Source organism: Cololabis saira, chromosome 19 (assembly GCF_033807715.1).
Source record: "Cololabis saira isolate AMF1-May2022 chromosome 19, fColSai1.1, whole genome shotgun sequence".
Taxonomy (NCBI): Eukaryota; Metazoa; Chordata; class Actinopteri; order Beloniformes; family Belonidae; genus Cololabis; species Cololabis saira.
This window is the reverse complement of record NC_084605.1, coordinates 15,501,270-15,518,928: the sequence shown is the minus strand read 5'-3', so window position 1 is coordinate 15,518,928 and position 17,659 is coordinate 15,501,270. Positions and strand designations below refer to the sequence as shown.

At 41.2% G+C, this 17,659-nt stretch overlaps 1 protein-coding gene and 1 long non-coding RNA gene across 3 annotated transcripts; both read left to right on the top strand.

The window, feature by feature from the left end:
* Positions 1-158: 158 nt before the first annotated feature.
* LOC133419054 (uncharacterized) lies at positions 159-2,635 on the top strand. The gene is made up of 2 exons (XR_009770495.1): positions 159-506; positions 1,761-2,635. It is a non-coding gene; the product is annotated as an uncharacterized LOC133419054 (long non-coding RNA).
* A 1,882-nt stretch (positions 2,636-4,517) lies between these two features.
* On the top strand, positions 4,518-16,486 carry snx11 (sorting nexin 11). 2 transcript variants are annotated; one of them, XM_061708607.1, is made up of 7 exons: positions 4,518-4,696; positions 7,498-7,532; positions 7,861-7,947; positions 11,493-11,593; positions 13,095-13,190; positions 13,276-13,500; positions 14,968-16,486. In XM_061708607.1, exons 2-7 carry the CDS (start codon positions 7,509-7,511, stop codon positions 16,001-16,003), a joined length of 1,569 nt encoding a protein of 522 aa, XP_061564591.1. In that variant the 5' UTR covers positions 4,518-4,696; positions 7,498-7,508; the 3' UTR covers positions 16,004-16,486. The 2 variants fall into 2 exon arrangements, with proteins under 2 accessions (XP_061564591.1, XP_061564590.1); XM_061708606.1 differs by having other exon boundaries at positions 7,493-7,532.
* Positions 16,487-17,659: the final 1,173 nt, after the last annotated feature.

Here is a 17,659-nt window from a genome sequence, read left to right as displayed (position 1 = left end):
TTAACTTAAACTTATATCTTATTATAATATCATTGCATTTACACGATCCACAGGATATTTCAGTCAGGGGCAAAAAATGGTGGGTGGTAAATTAATCTGGGATGAGGACATTTTTGTCCAAACTATTTTTGTGTGTCAGAATAATTTTTCTTATCCACCTTATTCCTGGAGCCTCTACTGTAGAAACTGCTGTGGGAGGAACTTCCTGTTAGCCGCCGGAAGTTCCGTAACGCCGTTGACTAACCATGGCAGCTGAGCATGAACAGCGGTTTATTTTAAAGCAATTTGCTTTCAATCTAGCAGAGAAGTTACGGTTTTTTTTTTCTGACATTTAATGTTTAACATGTTTATCAACCGTAGCATTTACTAAAATGTCCTTGCGGAGCTCGGGTACGTCGTTTTGTGGAGGAAAACCTGCATCATACTTTGTGGCTCGGATCCGACAGACTGCCGGAGGAGAGACGGGAATCCTCAGAGGATTGACAGGAATATCATGAGAATATCAGGTATGATTTCAGGTTAATGTCATGAGAATATCAGGTATGATTTCAGGTTAATGTCATGAAATATCAGGTGTGATTTCAGGTTAATGTCATTAGAATATCAGTTATGATTTCAGGTGTATGGAGGACACAGCATTGTAGTATTTGTCCGGTAATGACAACCTTTAGTATTATTTATTATTATTTTCTGTGCAGTTAAAATACAAAGTGTGTTTATGGCACGGACTGCAGGGCAGCATTAGAATAAAAATACAATAGTTTCACTACAGACATGTTGATAAGAAAAAAGTTTTTTGTTAATTAAATTTTAAATCTTAGCTGTGATCAGTACTCGAGTTGTAAAAATAAATCAGGGGGGATGGTGGATTTGATCATATGGGGACAGATAATCTGTGCTGATTACAAATAATATAATATATTACAAATAATAGCAGTGACCAAAACAGCTGCAGAAATACTGCAGGAATGACATAGCAGCAGTTAAATGCAGCCTTCTGTAAGCTTTAAATATCCACTGGGTATTACATCAAATACATCAAAACACAACAATAAAAAACACTTTTCTGAACTTATCAATATGACTCTGTCCTTCACAGGATAAGTAACATGGATCACTGCAAAAACTCAAAATCTTAACAAGAATATTTGTCTTATTTCTTGTTAAAATGTCTCATTTTAGTAAAAAGAAATCTCATTACACTTAAAACAAGACTCATCACTGGAAAAACAACAATTTTCACCTGTTTCAAGTAGATTTTCCACTTAAAATAAGTAGAAAAATCTGCCAGTGGAACAAGATTTTTTTGCTTGTAATAAGAAGATAAATCTTGTCCCACTGGCAGATTTTCTTACTTATTTCAAGTGAAAATTTACCTGAAACAGGTGAAAATTGTCACATTTTTCTGGTGTTGACTCTAACCAGAATGTTAAATGTTAATGTTGAAATAGCAGTAAAACCACATTCATTGATGAAATGACATAAGGGATGGAAAGGGGGGGTGGCAGTTTTACAGGGGGGATGATTTGGACCGTTTTTATTTCAGGGGGGGGTGCCATCCCCCTCATCCCCCATCAACTCCAGTACTGGCTGTGATAATGTACCGGTATTTTCCTAAACTTCTGGAGGGCTTAGGTGATGTGGTTGCAGGTCTTCCCCCAGGTACATTTGATGAGGGGGCTGGGGGTGTTATAATGGTAGGGAAAACCCTAATGTATCATATCTTATCTTAATAATTGTGTACTGTATTGCTCCCTCAGATGAGCCTGACCAGATGGATCAGAAGGAGGAGCTGTGATCAACACCAAAGCTTCCTGTGATGCCCAAACACAGTGGTCAGATCCAGGGATGGAGGACCACACCTATTCTATTATTTACGTGCTGGAGATGAGGTGATGGGTGACCGTGGTTTCAGTTAGAGACTTGCTGGAGGAGCGTAGGGGGAAGCTAATCATTCCAGCATTCACACGCAAAGGATCCCAGCTGACCAGTGAGGAGGTCACTCACACACGCCGCATTGCTCATGCCCGCATTCATGTTGAATAAGGAACCTGGAGATGTACAAGATTCTTTCTCAAACAGGACCAAATTAACTTTGTGCCCAAAATTGACAAAATGCTCAAGATTTGTGCTGGTTTAGTGAATTTACGAGCTGAGTTTATTTCAAGAGAAAAGTGAGAAGACATTTAATATTGCACTTAAACATACTTACATATTTCATTCATTTAACATTTTCTGAAAACAATTGAGGTACCGTTACACTTACAGTATCTTTAACACACAACTCTCAACAGGTTAAGTGCTGTATGTAGTTTGTAGAGCTGCACTTACATATTTCATTCATTTAACATTTTCTGAAAACAACTGAGGTCCAGCTGCAATTGTTATTTTTTTGAGGAGATAAAAGTCTAAATATTGTGATTTCAGCTTGTCAGGTGTGAATATTTTGTGGTTTTTTAAGTCCTCCGACAGTAAACTGAATTTCTCTCACTTAAGACACAAATGTAATGTGCTTTTGTTAAACAATATTTTTGTGTTAAAATGTTTTGATTCATGTCCCTATATTGTATGTCCTAATATGTCAGGAGGGGATCTTTCAGGTTCTGTTTTTAATAAAACTGAAAACAAAAATGAAGTCTGTTGTATTGTTTTCCCCCTAGCTTTATACAGAGGGGCAGAGCTGAATCTTCTTTGTACCAAATTCATCTACAAATGTTGGAAGTATGTGAAAGTTCTGGAGGTGTTTCATGTGTGTATCTGAAGTCTTTGTCAAATGAAATTTGTAACTCCAGGTGCTCAGTTGGTCCAGATAAGCAGCTTGCAGCTCTGCAGCCCCAGGAACATCACTGCCAGCTGGACCTGAAAGAATAAATATAAAAGATGGCTTACAGTTTGTCTTAATGAAGGTTCACAAGTAGCCTACCTGTAACATTAGTTCATAGATTATAAGCAGTACTCGAGTTGTAAAAAAATAAATCAGGGGGGATGGTGGATTTGATCATATGGGGACAGATAATTTGTGCTGATTACAAATAATATAATATATTACAAATAATAGCAGTGACCAAAACAGCTGCAGAAATACTGCAGGAATGACATAGCAGCAGTTAAATGCAGCCTTCTGTAAGCTTTAAATATCCACTGAGCTTACATCAAATACATCAAAACACAACAATAAAAAACACTTTTCTGAATTTATCAATATGACTCTGTCCTTCACAGGATAAGTAAAATTGATCACTGCAAAAACTCAAAATCTTAACAAGAATATTTGTCCTATTTCTAGTTAAAATGTCTCATTTTAGTAAAACAATCTCATTACACTTAAAACAAGACTCATCACTGGAAAAAACAACAATTTTCACCTGTTTCAAGTAGATTTTCACTTAAAATAAGTAGAAAAATCTGCAAGTGGAACAAGATTTTTTTGCTTGTAATGAGAAGATAAATCTTGTCCCACTGGCAGATTTTCCTACTTATTTCAAGTGAAAATTGACTTGAAACAGGTGAAAATTGTCAAATAAGTTATTTTTCTGGTGATGACTCTAAATGTTGAAATAGCAGTAAAACCACATTCATTAATGAAATGACATAAGGGATGGAAAGGGGGGATGATTTGGACCGTTTTTATTTCTCATCTCGAGTACTGATAAGTAACAATATTTACCCACCTGGAGGAGTATCCACTTTGCCCATTGGGAAGAATGAGATACTTCTCATCTTCTAAGCATTTCTTCACTTCTTCAGGTCGTCCTCCCATCCCTCAACAGCAGGAGGCAGAGGTAAGATGATATTGTCCCGTTTGAGCTGTGACAGGTGGTGTTTCCACATGTTTTATATCCCCAACGCTCGGAGAAAGAGGGTTAACGCGTTCACTCAGCATGTAAACAAACGCGGTTCTGGCAGCACCGGAAGGAGCTCCCACAATTCGCGCAAAGCCTCATGGGCCGTAGGAATAAGGTGGATACTGTGGAAAACCCCTTCAATTTCCAGGTAGATGTGGATGACTTCAGAGGTGTAGCGCCTTCCATAACAAGATGATGTGTTCAAACGTAGGGATTTTAGAGCTTCGCTTCATGTCTATGTTGCATTTGCCTACCGCGGAAGTCGGTCCCCCCTCGTGCGAGAGAAAAAGTCACTAAAACCTCTTTTTTCTCTTTTACAATGTGATTAAGAACAAGTAGCCTACTATATGTAGGCCTAGTTGTCTGACGTTTAGGAATGAATACGTAAATGCAGCAGATATATTTTTTCTAATGTTAAACATATCAGCAATCACTACATATATGATTGCTTTTTATGTGGTTTTAACAGCATTTTTTTGTACTGAAAAAAACAAAAGGGAAATTAGAGTCTGAGAAACCGCACCCGAGTTACTTAGAAATAAATTGGCCTTGTTCTTTAATTTTTCCAAGTAGACTTTTGTAAATTCCGAGTTTTCCCTCGAACGCGAACGCAATCCGAAACCAGGCGCGACTCCCCTCCCACGGACGCACGGACGACGTAATGACGTAATGTGTTTGGTTGAAACGCTCGGGCTGTAGCTGGCTGTGACTTGCAAATGTGGATATGAGTTGTTTGTGAAGACACGCTGCTGCTCTGTGTGAGGATTTGTTCTCCAGTGAAAGTTTCACCCTGTAAAGCAGGAAAGCGCCGCCGCCACCGGCCGGAGCCTGAGCGCGCCGGCTTCATGACGGTGAGGCGTTCAGGGACGCTAGCTGCGAGCTACGACTCTAGTTTAGTCCTGTTTCTAGTCCTGTTTATCCAGCAGGACATTCAGCTGAACATTCAGCTGAACCGACCTGGTGTAGTTGTTGGTCCTTTGAACGGCGTATTTTATAAAAGATTTAAATGTTATTTTCCATTTTTATTTTATTTTCTGAAAACAGCTGACAGCTGTTTGTTTTGTATTGTTATGTAAGTGTCTGGAGACTAATAATAATAATAATAATAGCCAGTGACGGTGGAAAGTAGCGATAAAAGGTGGTTATTGGGTGTATGAGTGACAGACTCGAATTAAATAGTCCTTTATTTCTTCTCCAAAGAGGAAAAGTCACTATTATAGGAGCACCAGGAAAAAAAATTCAGAAATAACCAAAATACAAATTAGGGCTGGGCGATATATCGAGATTTTAATATATATCGATATATTTTCAAACGCGATATGGTACGAGACAATATCGTTTATATCGATTATTAAATTTTTTTTTTTTTTATGATTTTGATATAGCTTATTTTGTGACAAATTGACTTGAATGTTTTATTTGAGATTTGCACAAATGTTTTTTTTATTTCCACAACTGTAAACCTCGGAAAAGTCTGCCTGTTACTGTCTACATTGTATTAATTGCAGTGTATTTTAATTTCATTGTTATGCAGGAAAGGGATATTTGTGTTATTTTATTCAAGAAGCATTTTTATTCTATATATGCAGGCAGTTTATTTTTATTTCATTTGGTTTATACATTTTGATATTGTGCAGACCTATGTTAATAAAGGAACCTGTGTGACATTTGGCACGAGGCTTTGTATTAAAACTGACTGTTTTTTAAGGGTTTGCCTCAGAAAAAAAATGAAGCTAACAGAGATGCTATGCTATAATGCTTTGGGGGAAACCCCAATTATGGCACAGAAAAAATATCGATATATATCGAGTATCGCCATTCAGCTAGAAAATATCGAGATATGACTTTTGGTCCATATCGCCCAGCCCTAATACAAATATATAAAATGCATTGATCCATCAGAAATATGTGTCCATAACGTAACCAAATAAGTAACTTTGTTTTCTGGGATGTCAACCTCGGCTAAAATGAATACTGAAACATGTCCTTTCATTGTTTTTGTTTTTGTCTTGTTCTTTTATAAAAACCTTTTTTCTCTCAAGTGGTTAAAACTAGGGCTGGGGATCGATTCAAATGTAAAGAATCAATTCGATTCCGATTCTTAAGATTCAGAATCGATTATCACACTTTGATTCGATCCGATTCGATTCCGATATTGATTTGGGTTAGTGTTATTAAAACAGTTTTTTCAGCTGTTGCATGAATGATATGACTGTAGTTCTGCAACATATTAATACTAGTATAATATTGAGATCCAACAGCAAGTATTGGCAGCTAATGATGCTGTAAGGACCAATCACCTCCCAGAATGCTGATAGAACTGCTTTCAGAAACATCGTGGGGCAGAATTACCAATTTATCCCATTTCCCATCGATGAGAATTTGGTTTTTAGCATTTTATGCAAATGTAACCCCAAGACAGTATATAAAGCAAAGAAATATAGACAATTTATGCAATTATAAGTGAAAATTTTAATGTTTTCATACTTTTAAACATATCTAAAAGACAAAAAATATGGCACTAGTTATTCTCGTGTCCAACAAAACATTCCTTTTATTTATAAATTAATATGAGAATCGATTTAGAATCGGAAAATCGATCTTTTCAACACAGGCCTAGTTAAAACCTCATGTCGCTTTTCTCCTATTGTCTTTTTTTTCTGTGTTGCTGTTAATTTCTTTAAAGGATGCGTTTGTTGGAGAAAAACATGAGGACATTTATGCCACAAACAAACCACTTCATGGGGAAGATGGTACGGTACTGTCTAGTATATTATCTAAATCAGGAAAGCAGGACTCTGTGGTGCCGGAGCGCCTCAGACAGCAGTCCTCACACTGGAATGCAGACAGCATGCACAGTGTTATAAAATTGCAAGGAGAACGGTCAGTTATGACATCTGAAGTCAAATATGCTTCAGTATTGTTTAAAATGTTAATGCTGGTCCCTCAGGTGATGTAGGCGATCACATTCAAACAATGCAGGCTTTTGAGTTGAGGACAGTGACAAAAGTCTGTCTCTTTGTCACATGTTTTCTGCCTGAAACACTTGCTTGTCACTGTGTTGAGTTATAGACAAGTCATTTTTCTGGATAAAGATTGTCGCCTCTTAGGCTGCACTGTAAAACTAAAGCAAGTAGAATATATTTGTGGTCTCCGACTGGCCCTGTGATGGACTGGTGACATGTCCGGGCTGCCTGTCACATGATCACAGCTGGGACGGGCTCTGGGATGGGGATGGACTCGTACGGGCTCTGCCCCCAACCCTGTGACCCTAAGTAAGATGAAATTGGTATAAAAGAACAATTGACGGATGCCTATTTTATTGTTGAGAGCTATTAGAGAAGTTTGATGGCAGTGCTTCCAGACACACCCTCTTTGTTTACGTGGGGGATTTTAAGACTTTCCTACTTCACAGTCCGTTTAATAATCTGCTAACAGAGGATAGAAAAAAATATTAAACAGACTGAACAAACCCATTTTCAAAAGAGTTGTTATTTTCCGATAAAGAGAAATGCTGATAAGAGTGACTCGGTTCAGCTGACCGGCTTCCCTTTTTGGACAATGATTCATGCTGTCAGTGCAATATGCAGCTGTTTTTGATCAAGTTTATCTTATTGTGTCTTTATTAAATTGTCCTCTCTCCGCAGTGCAGTTTCTGGTAGGATGATCAGGAATCAAGAAGAAGATGTGAGTCATTTTCCACTCTCTCTTTTTAAGTGTTGAATCACAATAAGCATTTGTAACAGAACTTCTGCTTATGGTCAAATGTTTTTTCGTGACATTTCTGCAGGGATGACTTAAAAAAAGAAAAAAGAAATTCCACTTGCATGCCAAAAGTAATATTTTCCTCTGACAAGTCGAAAGTCTTTGAAAATTTAGGGGAACTTTATTTTTGCAGAAGAGGCATGTGCCAGATCTTAATCTGTCACTTTGGCGAAACACAGACATGCAAAAATAATGTATTTTTTTTTAGTTGTGAATGTCTTGTGAAACACAGTCTGTTTGTTTCTTCAAGGAATTCGTTGCAGTTCGAGTCCAAGATCCCCGGATTCAGAACGAGGGCTACTGGAATTCATACGTTGACTATAAGATATTCCTACACGTGAGTGTTGACACAAATCAGATTTAATCAAGTTACAGCTTCTCATAACCGAGGAAGGATATTTTGTTAATGAACAAATTTGTGTGCATTATTGGATCCTGAGTATTAGCAGGGTTTCAATCTTCGGCAGAGCAAGAAAAACCTGAAAACAAATGAAGGCAGCACTTGGTTGGTTCCACCAATTAGTGCAACGATTTCCATGAAATTCTGTCAGAATGATCAACAATGGACATCAGTTGTTGTAACGGTGAGATAAACTGTCAATAAAGCAGATGGTGGACAAGTGGATACACTTTGAATAGTGCGTGAAAAGTTGTCTCCTGGTAAACGTGTCTCTTAAGGATGCTTGGCAGGTGATTCCTGCCAGTTTAAGATTAGCACCTGTTAAATAGCACCCTGCTAGTTTATTTTCTTAGTAGTTTTGTGCTCAGCAGAGGCACACGGGGGTTTGAATGGCCGGGTCACGGAGCAGAGGGATTCCTTACGCTGTTGTCCAGGCAGCTGCTGGTGTTGAAAGTGCCTCGTCAGCACTGCAGCTCCTTGCTTGGACGGATGTGCCGGTGTTGAATCATGAAATTGACTAAGATCATGTGACCTCACATGATCTTAGTCATACAGTTTGTTTGCAAAAATGTGGACCGTGTTTGGTGTAGATGAGTGAATGTTCTGCTAACTGCAACTCACCAGCAAATGGCCGACATCTCCTATTGTATATGACGAGTGCACTGGGAGTTTTTCATATATTTACTTTAAAAAAGTCTTATCAGTCAGCTAACTGATGACCCTTCATTGCAGCTTTATTAATATGTTCAATTAAAGATGAGATTAAGGCATAATAAAAGATCTGAACACGGCCCCGGACGTTTGTGCACAAGTGTATCTGTTGTGTGCTCTCATGGCGTTTCTTAGCGGATGGCTTGAACCTTAATTGATTCTGTCCTGTGAGGCTGTCAGGGGGTAGCTTGTGATGCAAACGTCAACACGCGTTACCGGTCACACGTTACTGGAGCCAATCTGCTATGAGGCGGCTCTTCAGTTCTGCTGTGAGCGCCGCCAACGTTGGAGCTGCTGGAAAATGTGTCAAACAGTCAGACTCGTAAACAAAATTACTTCAGTGCAGCAACATCTAGAGATTTGGTGCTTTTTTTATTTTTTACTTGCTCGACTCTTCAATCACCACATCACAATATTTAGTTTTCACTTTACATGCAGTTTTCATTTGCATACATTCATTTGAAAGGACGCCTACACCCTCTTGTGACTCTCTTTTATTGATGATTAATAATAAAAAATCATCACAACCTCGGGGGAAAGACCAAACATGACGCCTTCTTTGTTCCTGAAACGCAAATGAATCCCAAAAGCAGAAGTGGTGTGGAAAAACTGAGCACTTTTTTCTTCCCATTTTTGCTTCAGTTCCTTGAGGCTTGTGGGCTTTTCTGTCTGCACACTTCTGTAGGAGGTCTGTACGTTGACTGGGTCATCAACACATCTCTGTTCTTTTCTCTTCCATCCACCCTGTTGTGCATTCACTGGCGTGCTCAGGATCAATATCTGGTTTCATGACTGCCGTTGTTGGGTTACTGTTGGAGGGCCGTTAAAGTCGGTTTGTAACTTCAGGAAAGATCGTCCCAGATTGGATCTAGAAAACTGGTTTCCAGACGAGTTGGTGGTTGGCTCGGTGCCTGCCAGCCGCCCACGTCCCGCCTGTCTGAGTTAGGGATGGGCGGTATGGACTAAAAAATGTATCACGATCATTTCTGGCATTTATCCCGATGACGATAATAATGACGATAAAAAAAATACCAATTCAACTCCACCTTTGTAACTATAAATCTATCTCGCTCTCAGATCGGCCATGTTTGTTACACAAAAACGTCATCAATGGGAATTTATCTTTCTTTCTTTCCTTCTTTCTTTCTGGCTCATTTCTTTCTTTCTTTCTTTCTGGCTCATTTCTTTCTTTCTTTCTTTCTGGCTCATTTCTTTCTTTCAGGCTTATTTCTTTCCTTCCTTCCTTCCTTCCTTCCTTCCTTCCTTCCTTCCTTCCTTCCTTCCTTCCTTCCTTCCTTCCTTCCTTCCTTCCTTCCTTCCTTCCTTCCTTCCTTCCGCGTCGATTTAACTCAGAACCATAAATCAGCTTTACACAAAAACGTCATCAACGGGAATTTATCGTTTTTACCGCGAGATGACAAATTCTTAACGTGGGGAATTTTTTGGACGGTTTATCGTGAACGGTAAAATTTCGCCCATTCCTAGTCTGAGTATACCTGGAAAACTAATCAGCAGCTTTACATTATTGTGATTTGAAATGTGTATGTTAGTTTTAACTGAAGTCCTGCCTCATGGTTTTCATCCAATAATGTTGTGAGCGTCTGAGTTTGTCCAGAGAACGCTGATGTACAAGTAGACGTTCTGTGGTTCATTGAAACGGGGTGAAACCGAACTGTTCTGCCTTTTTCTTGTTTTAGAGACACAACTTTTCCTCCTGGTAACCCTCCCAACCGAGCCGTACTTGTGCTGACATGAACTTTAGCGTTTGACATGCTAACTGCAGTCAGTAGAGTCTGAGGGGGGGCTTGACCCAGTAATCCCTCTCACTGTAGAATAATTGACTCTAAAGAGTTTGGAAACAGACCTTTAACCCCTCCCAGATTGATGTGCAGCACCAGTTGCTTCCCTAAGATTATAGCTGATTTCTTTCCTCTTTAGCATTGTGTTATCAGTGAACCTCTGCTTCTATAAACCTCACCGTCACTGATAACGAGCTAATCAGGTATATTGGATCAGCAGCTCCTGGCTGCTAGTTGCAGCCTTCTCTCCTGTTGAGGCCGTGAAAGTAAACGTAGTCTTCACACGCTGCGCCTGGATGTCGTAAACAAATAAATGCTGCTGTTAGGGCTGTTCGATTAATCGATTTTAAATCGTAATCGCGATTATGTAATTAGAATGATGTTAAAACGTAAAACTCGTAAAATCGATTTTTCACTTTTTTTTTTTTTTTTTATCTTGTCTGCACATATATTAATGATTGATGGAAATACCTCTCAATACCTAGAAAATGTCTTGTTTTATTCAATTGGAAATATAACTTACTGTATGTTTGCAAGTGCTGATTTGCTGATTTTTTTTTTTTATAAAACTTTATATTTTATTATATTTTTTAAAACATTTTTTCTTTTTTCTTATTTTACAGGGTTTTGCACTTTATTCATTCATTTTTGGTTTGGAGATAAAACTTTATATTTTATTATATTTTTTAAAACTTTTTTTCAACTTATTTTACAGAGTTTTGCACTTTATTCATTCATCAAAAAACTGCATATTTGAAATTATTTCTTTGCTTTTGTCAATTCACAAAATAATCGTAATCGTAATCGAAAATCGGATTTTGAGAGAAAAAAATCGAGATTTTATTTTTGGGCAAAATCGAACAGCCCTATCTGCTGTTGTTGTTTATCTTCATTTACCTGCTGTAAGACCGTTTGGTAAGAAGAGGGTGTCATTTCTTTGGAGACTGATGCAGTTCTCCTTCTCGTCCCCAGACCAACAGCAAAGCCTTCACAGCCAAGACGTCGTGCGTGCGCCGGCGCTACAGCGAGTTCGCCTGGCTCAAGAAGAAGCTGCAGAAGAATGCAGGTTTGGTGTAAGTCAGCAGCTCCTGCTCCGTTCACGTGTTTCTTCTGCAGAGATGAGGGCAGAGCGTCTCTGGCAGGTCAGCAGTAACGGACAGCAACAGTCCCACAGAGCAGCTGGTTTTAATCAGAAGTAGATGTGAAGCTCGCGGGAGGATCTCCGATTGTGTCTGAGCGTGACAGAAGAGAGTCGCTCACGGATAATTATAAAAGCACAAACTCACATCTCGCTCTGCAGTTCCTCTTCGCTCGCCAAGTGTTGCAACGTCTCCCTTATTGAGCAATAAAAGTGGTCGTCCACCACCAGCTTAGCACAGAGGTCAGTGATGGCACTTTTCCAGTAGTACCTGCTCATCTCAGCTCAGCCTGGTTTCTTTCCCACTACAATCCAGCACCCGGAGCAGAAGTAGGAGGTTGGAGGAAACTGCTGTGATGTATTTGATTGTGTGATTAAAACAGAGAAGACAACAACACTAAAGATGTAGAACCTGGAGGAGATGATATATGTGCTGCTGGGTCTGTGACTTGTGTTCGATATCAAGTTAAAAAATGAGAGGGAGAGAAGCTTCAAGCGGCGATGCTTTTTTTTTTTTTTTAGTTTGTCTCGGCGTTGCTGAAAAGTCAGCTGGGAGCAGCGAGCAGCTATGAAGTGACAGAGCTCCTGGTGGATCTGGTTGTTCCTTATCGCCCGTCTAGATCCATTTTTAATTCTCTTCTCAGCCACCAGGTTTATGAACATCTGCACCTCAGAGTTGGATCACCAAACAGACTTTTGCTGCCATTGCCTGTCGAATAAAATGAACAAGAAGCCGCCGTCAGAGTCGCTCTTTCACTGATTTCCGTCTCCTGACTCAGACGTCTGACTCCAACCCCCCGACCAATCAGTAGCATGTAGTGTGATGACGTCAGATGCAGCCCGACTCAGCCGCTTGGAACCTCAGCAGAGAAGTTACAGAAAAAGTATTGTAATGGAAAAATAACAATGTATTCTACATTTCGGAGACATGGTAATACTTTATATGATGCACTTTGATTCCAGACTTGTACTTTGAATGAACTCACTGTCTGAGTCTTGGAAATGCAATCATCTTATCTTATGCTCTTTGTTTGTTGTTCAACTTTATCTGAATCCAGGAAGGAACCACTGATCACCTGACCATTGTAATTTTTTCTTGACCGTTTACAGACTTGATGACATTTGGCATCAAAACACATCCTATAGATTATTATACATTTACTTACAGAATCTTTGTCTATAAAACACACCTACACCTTGGAGCAAACCATGAGTGTGCAATTATACTTTGTTGTGGTTGTATGCTGATCCCTTGCAAGGTTTTCATTAAATGACATAAAGACCATTTGGTTATTTTTTCAGTCCTTATTTTGAGATTTCCACCACACCGTCGTACATGGGATGTATTGATTAGGACGTATTGTTATCTGTGATATTTTACAGATTTGAATGTGAATTAAAAAGGAGGCCTTGCTTCTTGTTTGTTATCCTTCTAGTCCGGTACCAGACCTGCCAGGGAAGTCCTTCTTCTCCTTCACCAACGAGGACTTCCTGGAGAGCAGAAGAAAAGGACTTCAGGTCTTCTTAGACAAGTGGGTGGTCCGCCAGAACAAAGTGTGTGTTGAGGTGTGAAGCCGCAGTTCTCTGATCCGGGCCGTCCTCCGGTGTGTCCTGCAGGGTGGTGCACATGACGGTGTGTCTGTCGGACAGCCAGCTCCACCTGTTCCTGCAGACGCAGCTGCCGGTGGGCCACATCCAGGACTGCGTTCAGGGCCTGACGCCGTACACGGTGACCGACGCCATCCTCACCTACGCCTCGTCCAACCAGGGCCTGGCTCAGGCTCAGGAGGAGAACTGCTTCAAGGAGTCCAGTATGACTGTTTCTTATGAGTCCATGGAAAGGTACGACAAATCATCCTGTTTACAGTAATCCCTCGCTATTATGCGGTTCTCCTTTCACGTCTCGCTGCTTCATGGATTTGCATTGTACATCGTGTTCTGCATTCTGATTGGCTAAATAGTCCCCGCTTCTTCACTTCCTGTGTCAATAACGTTGGTTGCTTAGCAACAATGCTGAGAATAGGGCTCTTTGATTAATCGATTTAAAATCATAATCACGATTATGTAATTAGAACGATGTTAAAACGTGAAACTCGTAAAATCAATTTTTCACTTTTTTTTTTTACCTTGTCTGCACACATATTAATGATTGATACCATATTAATGATTGATGGAAATACCTCTCAATACCTGCGACAAGTGCCCCATCGGAGAGGCTCTTTAGTGTAGGAGGGGGCGTTGTAACATGCCACCGGGCATCCCTCAAGCCTAATGCGGTAGACCGGCTCGTGTTCCTTGCAAAAAACTTGCAAATGTGAATAGCAAATGTAATGACTGACATTACACACCTCTACCTCCTTCATGGGTTGCATTATTATTTAGCATGCAAAGACCCAGTTTAGTTTAATTAGAAAATGTCTTGTTTTATTTAATTGGAAATATAACTTACTGTATGTTTGCAAGTGCTGATTTGCTGATTTTTTTTTTTCAGAGATAAAACTTTATATTTTATTATATTTTTTAAAACTTTTTTTCAACTTATTTTACAGAGTTTTGCACTTTATTCATTCATTTTTGGTTTAATAAGAGCAAAGTTTGCACTTAAAGCCCAATGGGGCAAATGTTCAATAAAAAAACAGCATATTTGAAATCATTTCTTTGCCTTTTGTCAATTCACAAAATAATCGTAATCGAAAATCGGATTTTGAGAGAAAAAAAACGAGATTTTATTTTTGGGCAAAATCGAACAGCCCTAGCTGAGAACGGCCAATGAGCTTCAGCAGCAGCTCAAGAACGGGAGCCTTTGATGAATCGTTCATTACAGTTCTCAGATATAATCCATGGTGGCATGTCGGTTTATAAGAATCTTTTTGCCCAGAAGAAAAAAAAGCGACAACAACGACCCATAACTATGTTCTTCTCTGGAAAAAACACTCCTGCACCGCAGGCTTTAGAAGAAAAAGACGCTATAGAGTGAGTCAGGATGCAGCGACAGTCAGAAGAGCAGTGAAATACGCACAAGTCACAATTTGTCCTACTGTATTTATTGTATTTTTTTTCATAATCCTTTTTCATTTTCTCCCGTTCAAATCCAATTACTCGTGCCGCGGTGGGGCGGGGCTGATCTCCGCAATTTGAAGCCTTGTATAATAGTTGTAAAAAAGAAAAAAGGTTGCTACCTCGCAGATTTCACCTATCACAGGTTCTTTTTGGAACGTAAACCCCGCGAAAAACCAGGGATTATTGTATTCAAGATTGTTTATGATGCTAAAGGAGTTAGTAGTAATGCGTTTCTCCCTCCCCCCTCAGTCCGGCTCCTCACCAGCCTTGCCAACAAACAAACCCGACCGTCGGCTCCGAGCTCCTCTCACACGGGGACTCAGACCCCCTGGAGGTTCTCCTGGAGCTCCGGGAGGACGACCCGGGGGAACCTCAGCGCCAGGAGAGCGCCGCGCTGAGGATCTCCCAGAACTGCAACCGGCTGGAGGTCGTCGTCAACGGCAACCCCGCAGAGGCCACCTTTTATCTGGGGGAGGTCCTGGCCAGCTCCACGGAGGAGTCCCGGCAGCAGGGCTGCGTGATCCAGACGCCGGCGCAGGTGCACTCGCCCATGGGCGGCGGCGGCGAGGTCGTGTTCGAGGAAGGCGGTGTGACCGGGAACGCAGATGAGGAGGCCGACACTCATCCAGAAGGTGTGAACACGTATGACGGGGTTTCAGAGGTAAAGAGTGGGTACGAGGAAGAGCGAGTTACGGAGGGAGATGCTTCCTCTCAGGAGGAGGAAGTCCTGGAGGAGGATGAGTCAGGTGGCAGAGAGGAGGCGTGCCCTCAGCCAGGGACCTCCGAGGGGTCGCACCCCGCTCCAGACGGCCTGCACCAGGAACTGTCACAGGAAGAACGGTCGGCCGGCCCCAGAGACGCCAGCGACGAGGACAGCCGCTCGCTGCCGTCCTCCAACGACAGCATCATGGAGTGCAGCGAGGAGGAGGAAAGCCTCGGCGAGGACACGGAGGCCGCAGACGTCTACGTGAAGACGCCCCCCGAGGACTTGGCTCACTGGTCGGAAGTGAGCGAGGACATCCTGAACCTGCACATAAACGGCTGTCTGGGGGGCAAACAGGAGGTTCCTGCCCCGGGGGAGCAGGACCTGCAGTACACGAGCAGCATCAGTGAGCTGAGACCTCCAGAGCTGGACCCGGCTGCTGCTGCTGCAGACGGAGAGTTGACTGAAAACAGTGACTTCAGCATCCTGGAGCCGAGCAGCGGTAGACGTGCGGAGCGGGACGCTGTGCCCTCGCCGTCTTTGGGGGCCTCAGAGGAGACTCCGGAGCTGGAGACGCGTTAGGGAAAGCGGTGAACTGCACCCAAACTTAATTGCCCTCAGAAGGGCTATTGCACTCTCACTGAGCCAGAACAGGGAAACTTGAGAGTCGTCCTCTGCCAAAGACACAGTAAGTCAAACTCACCCGAGCTTGACTTCTACACACAGTTTCTTTTTAGTTACAAAACTTATTTATTGTCTTCACAAGGTTAGAGGTGTATTAATCCTTTTGAGAGCAGTATATTCACCTGTAATACGGCCACTTGTATCATTGGTGTACCCTTTTGAAAATACCTAATTTTTGCATCATCTTTTGTCGTTTTAAGCATAGAAACGTTAAATTGTCACAGTTTTTGCCTCCTGTTTGGCTTGTTGTGGCCAGCAGGGGGTGCTCACGTTCACACGCAGGTTGATTCACTACTGTTTAGTTTTCTGAGCCAAAGCTTCAGATAAACTAGGACTAAAAACACCCCCACCCCCCCCGATCTGATTAAAACCATAATAAAAGCAGATGATGTTCAGAAGAGGTTCATTTACAGCCGGTGAACGCAAATCACCGTGTATATATCTGTCCGAGTGAACTACGATCATGTTGCTCATATCTGGAGGCTGGAGACTTTTCCCGGTGACGTCTCCCGGTCAGCTCATGATGCAGATGTTGCAGGAGTCGTGCTTGATGAAAATGCTGGTGAAAGGCGTGTTTGTCAAGAGGGAAGTAAAACAGCAGCAGGTAACTCTTCACCAACTCGTCATGTGAACCGTTATATTTATTTGTTTGGAATAGGATTTAAACTTTTTATTTTTGAATCCACCAAAGCTCCTTCAGGGAGCGCTGTGGTTAACGTACACTAAGCTTGAGCTCTGTCTTGTGTTGCTGGTGAGGACAGATGTGGGGTGGACCCTTCACACCCTGCTGGAGGGAGCAGGTTTGACACTGGTTTGTTTGTGCTGCTTAAGTGATTCCTGCTCAGCTCTGTTCAAACATCTTTCCCAACACCGGAGAAGCTGTTCAAAGAGGGAGCGGCTGATGGTTTCCCAAGCCTGCGTGAAGCCCTCAGACATGGAGAAGGAGCTGGTGCAGATGTGAAGGAGGAGCACGTTGCAGAGTAATGGCAGAGTAATAATGAGGGTGTGGTCCTGCAGGCCTCACGCTGGGTCAGGACCGCTGGTTAGGGCTCGTCGTCTAACACTCCACTGCATTAATCACAATCTGACTTTTCAAACAGGTTTCTTTCTTTCCAACAAACATATTTAAAACACTTTCTTTTTTTTTTTTCTACCAATTGATTTTACTGTTTTAAAAAGGGACTGCATTGTAATGTGTCGGGGTGTTTTCTTTTAAATTCTCTTGAAAATAATGTGGAAAAGGAAGGAAGCGTCTGTGGATCTACAAGCTGCTGCAGCTTTTTTGCTTATGACGGTGTTCAGGAACTTGTGATACTTGTAATCTTATTTCAATAAAACAGTTTCTTTCATTGTGTGTGTGATAAAAGTACAAGACTTCACCACTAACGCACCTCATGACCTTACAACACCAACGTGCCTGAAAATAAACCACTTTAACATCTGAACGGGATCACAAAAGCAGACACGAGGAGTTCATCATTGTGTTTTTAATTTTAGAAACTTTAAATATTTTACATTTGTTTTGAATGATGAACACATTAAGAGGAAATCTAC

Coding starts and splice junctions, on each gene's coding strand:
- snx11 (XM_061708607.1), top strand. CDS start 7,509: ATGATCAGGAATCAAGAAGAAGAT. Junction 7,948..11,492: donor ACTATAAGATATTCCTACAC/GTGAGTGTTGAC, acceptor TCTCGTCCCCAG/ACCAACAGCAAAGCCTTCAC. Junction 13,501..14,967: donor TCTTATGAGTCCATGGAAAG/GTACGACAAATC, acceptor CTCCCCCCTCAG/TCCGGCTCCTCACCAGCCTT.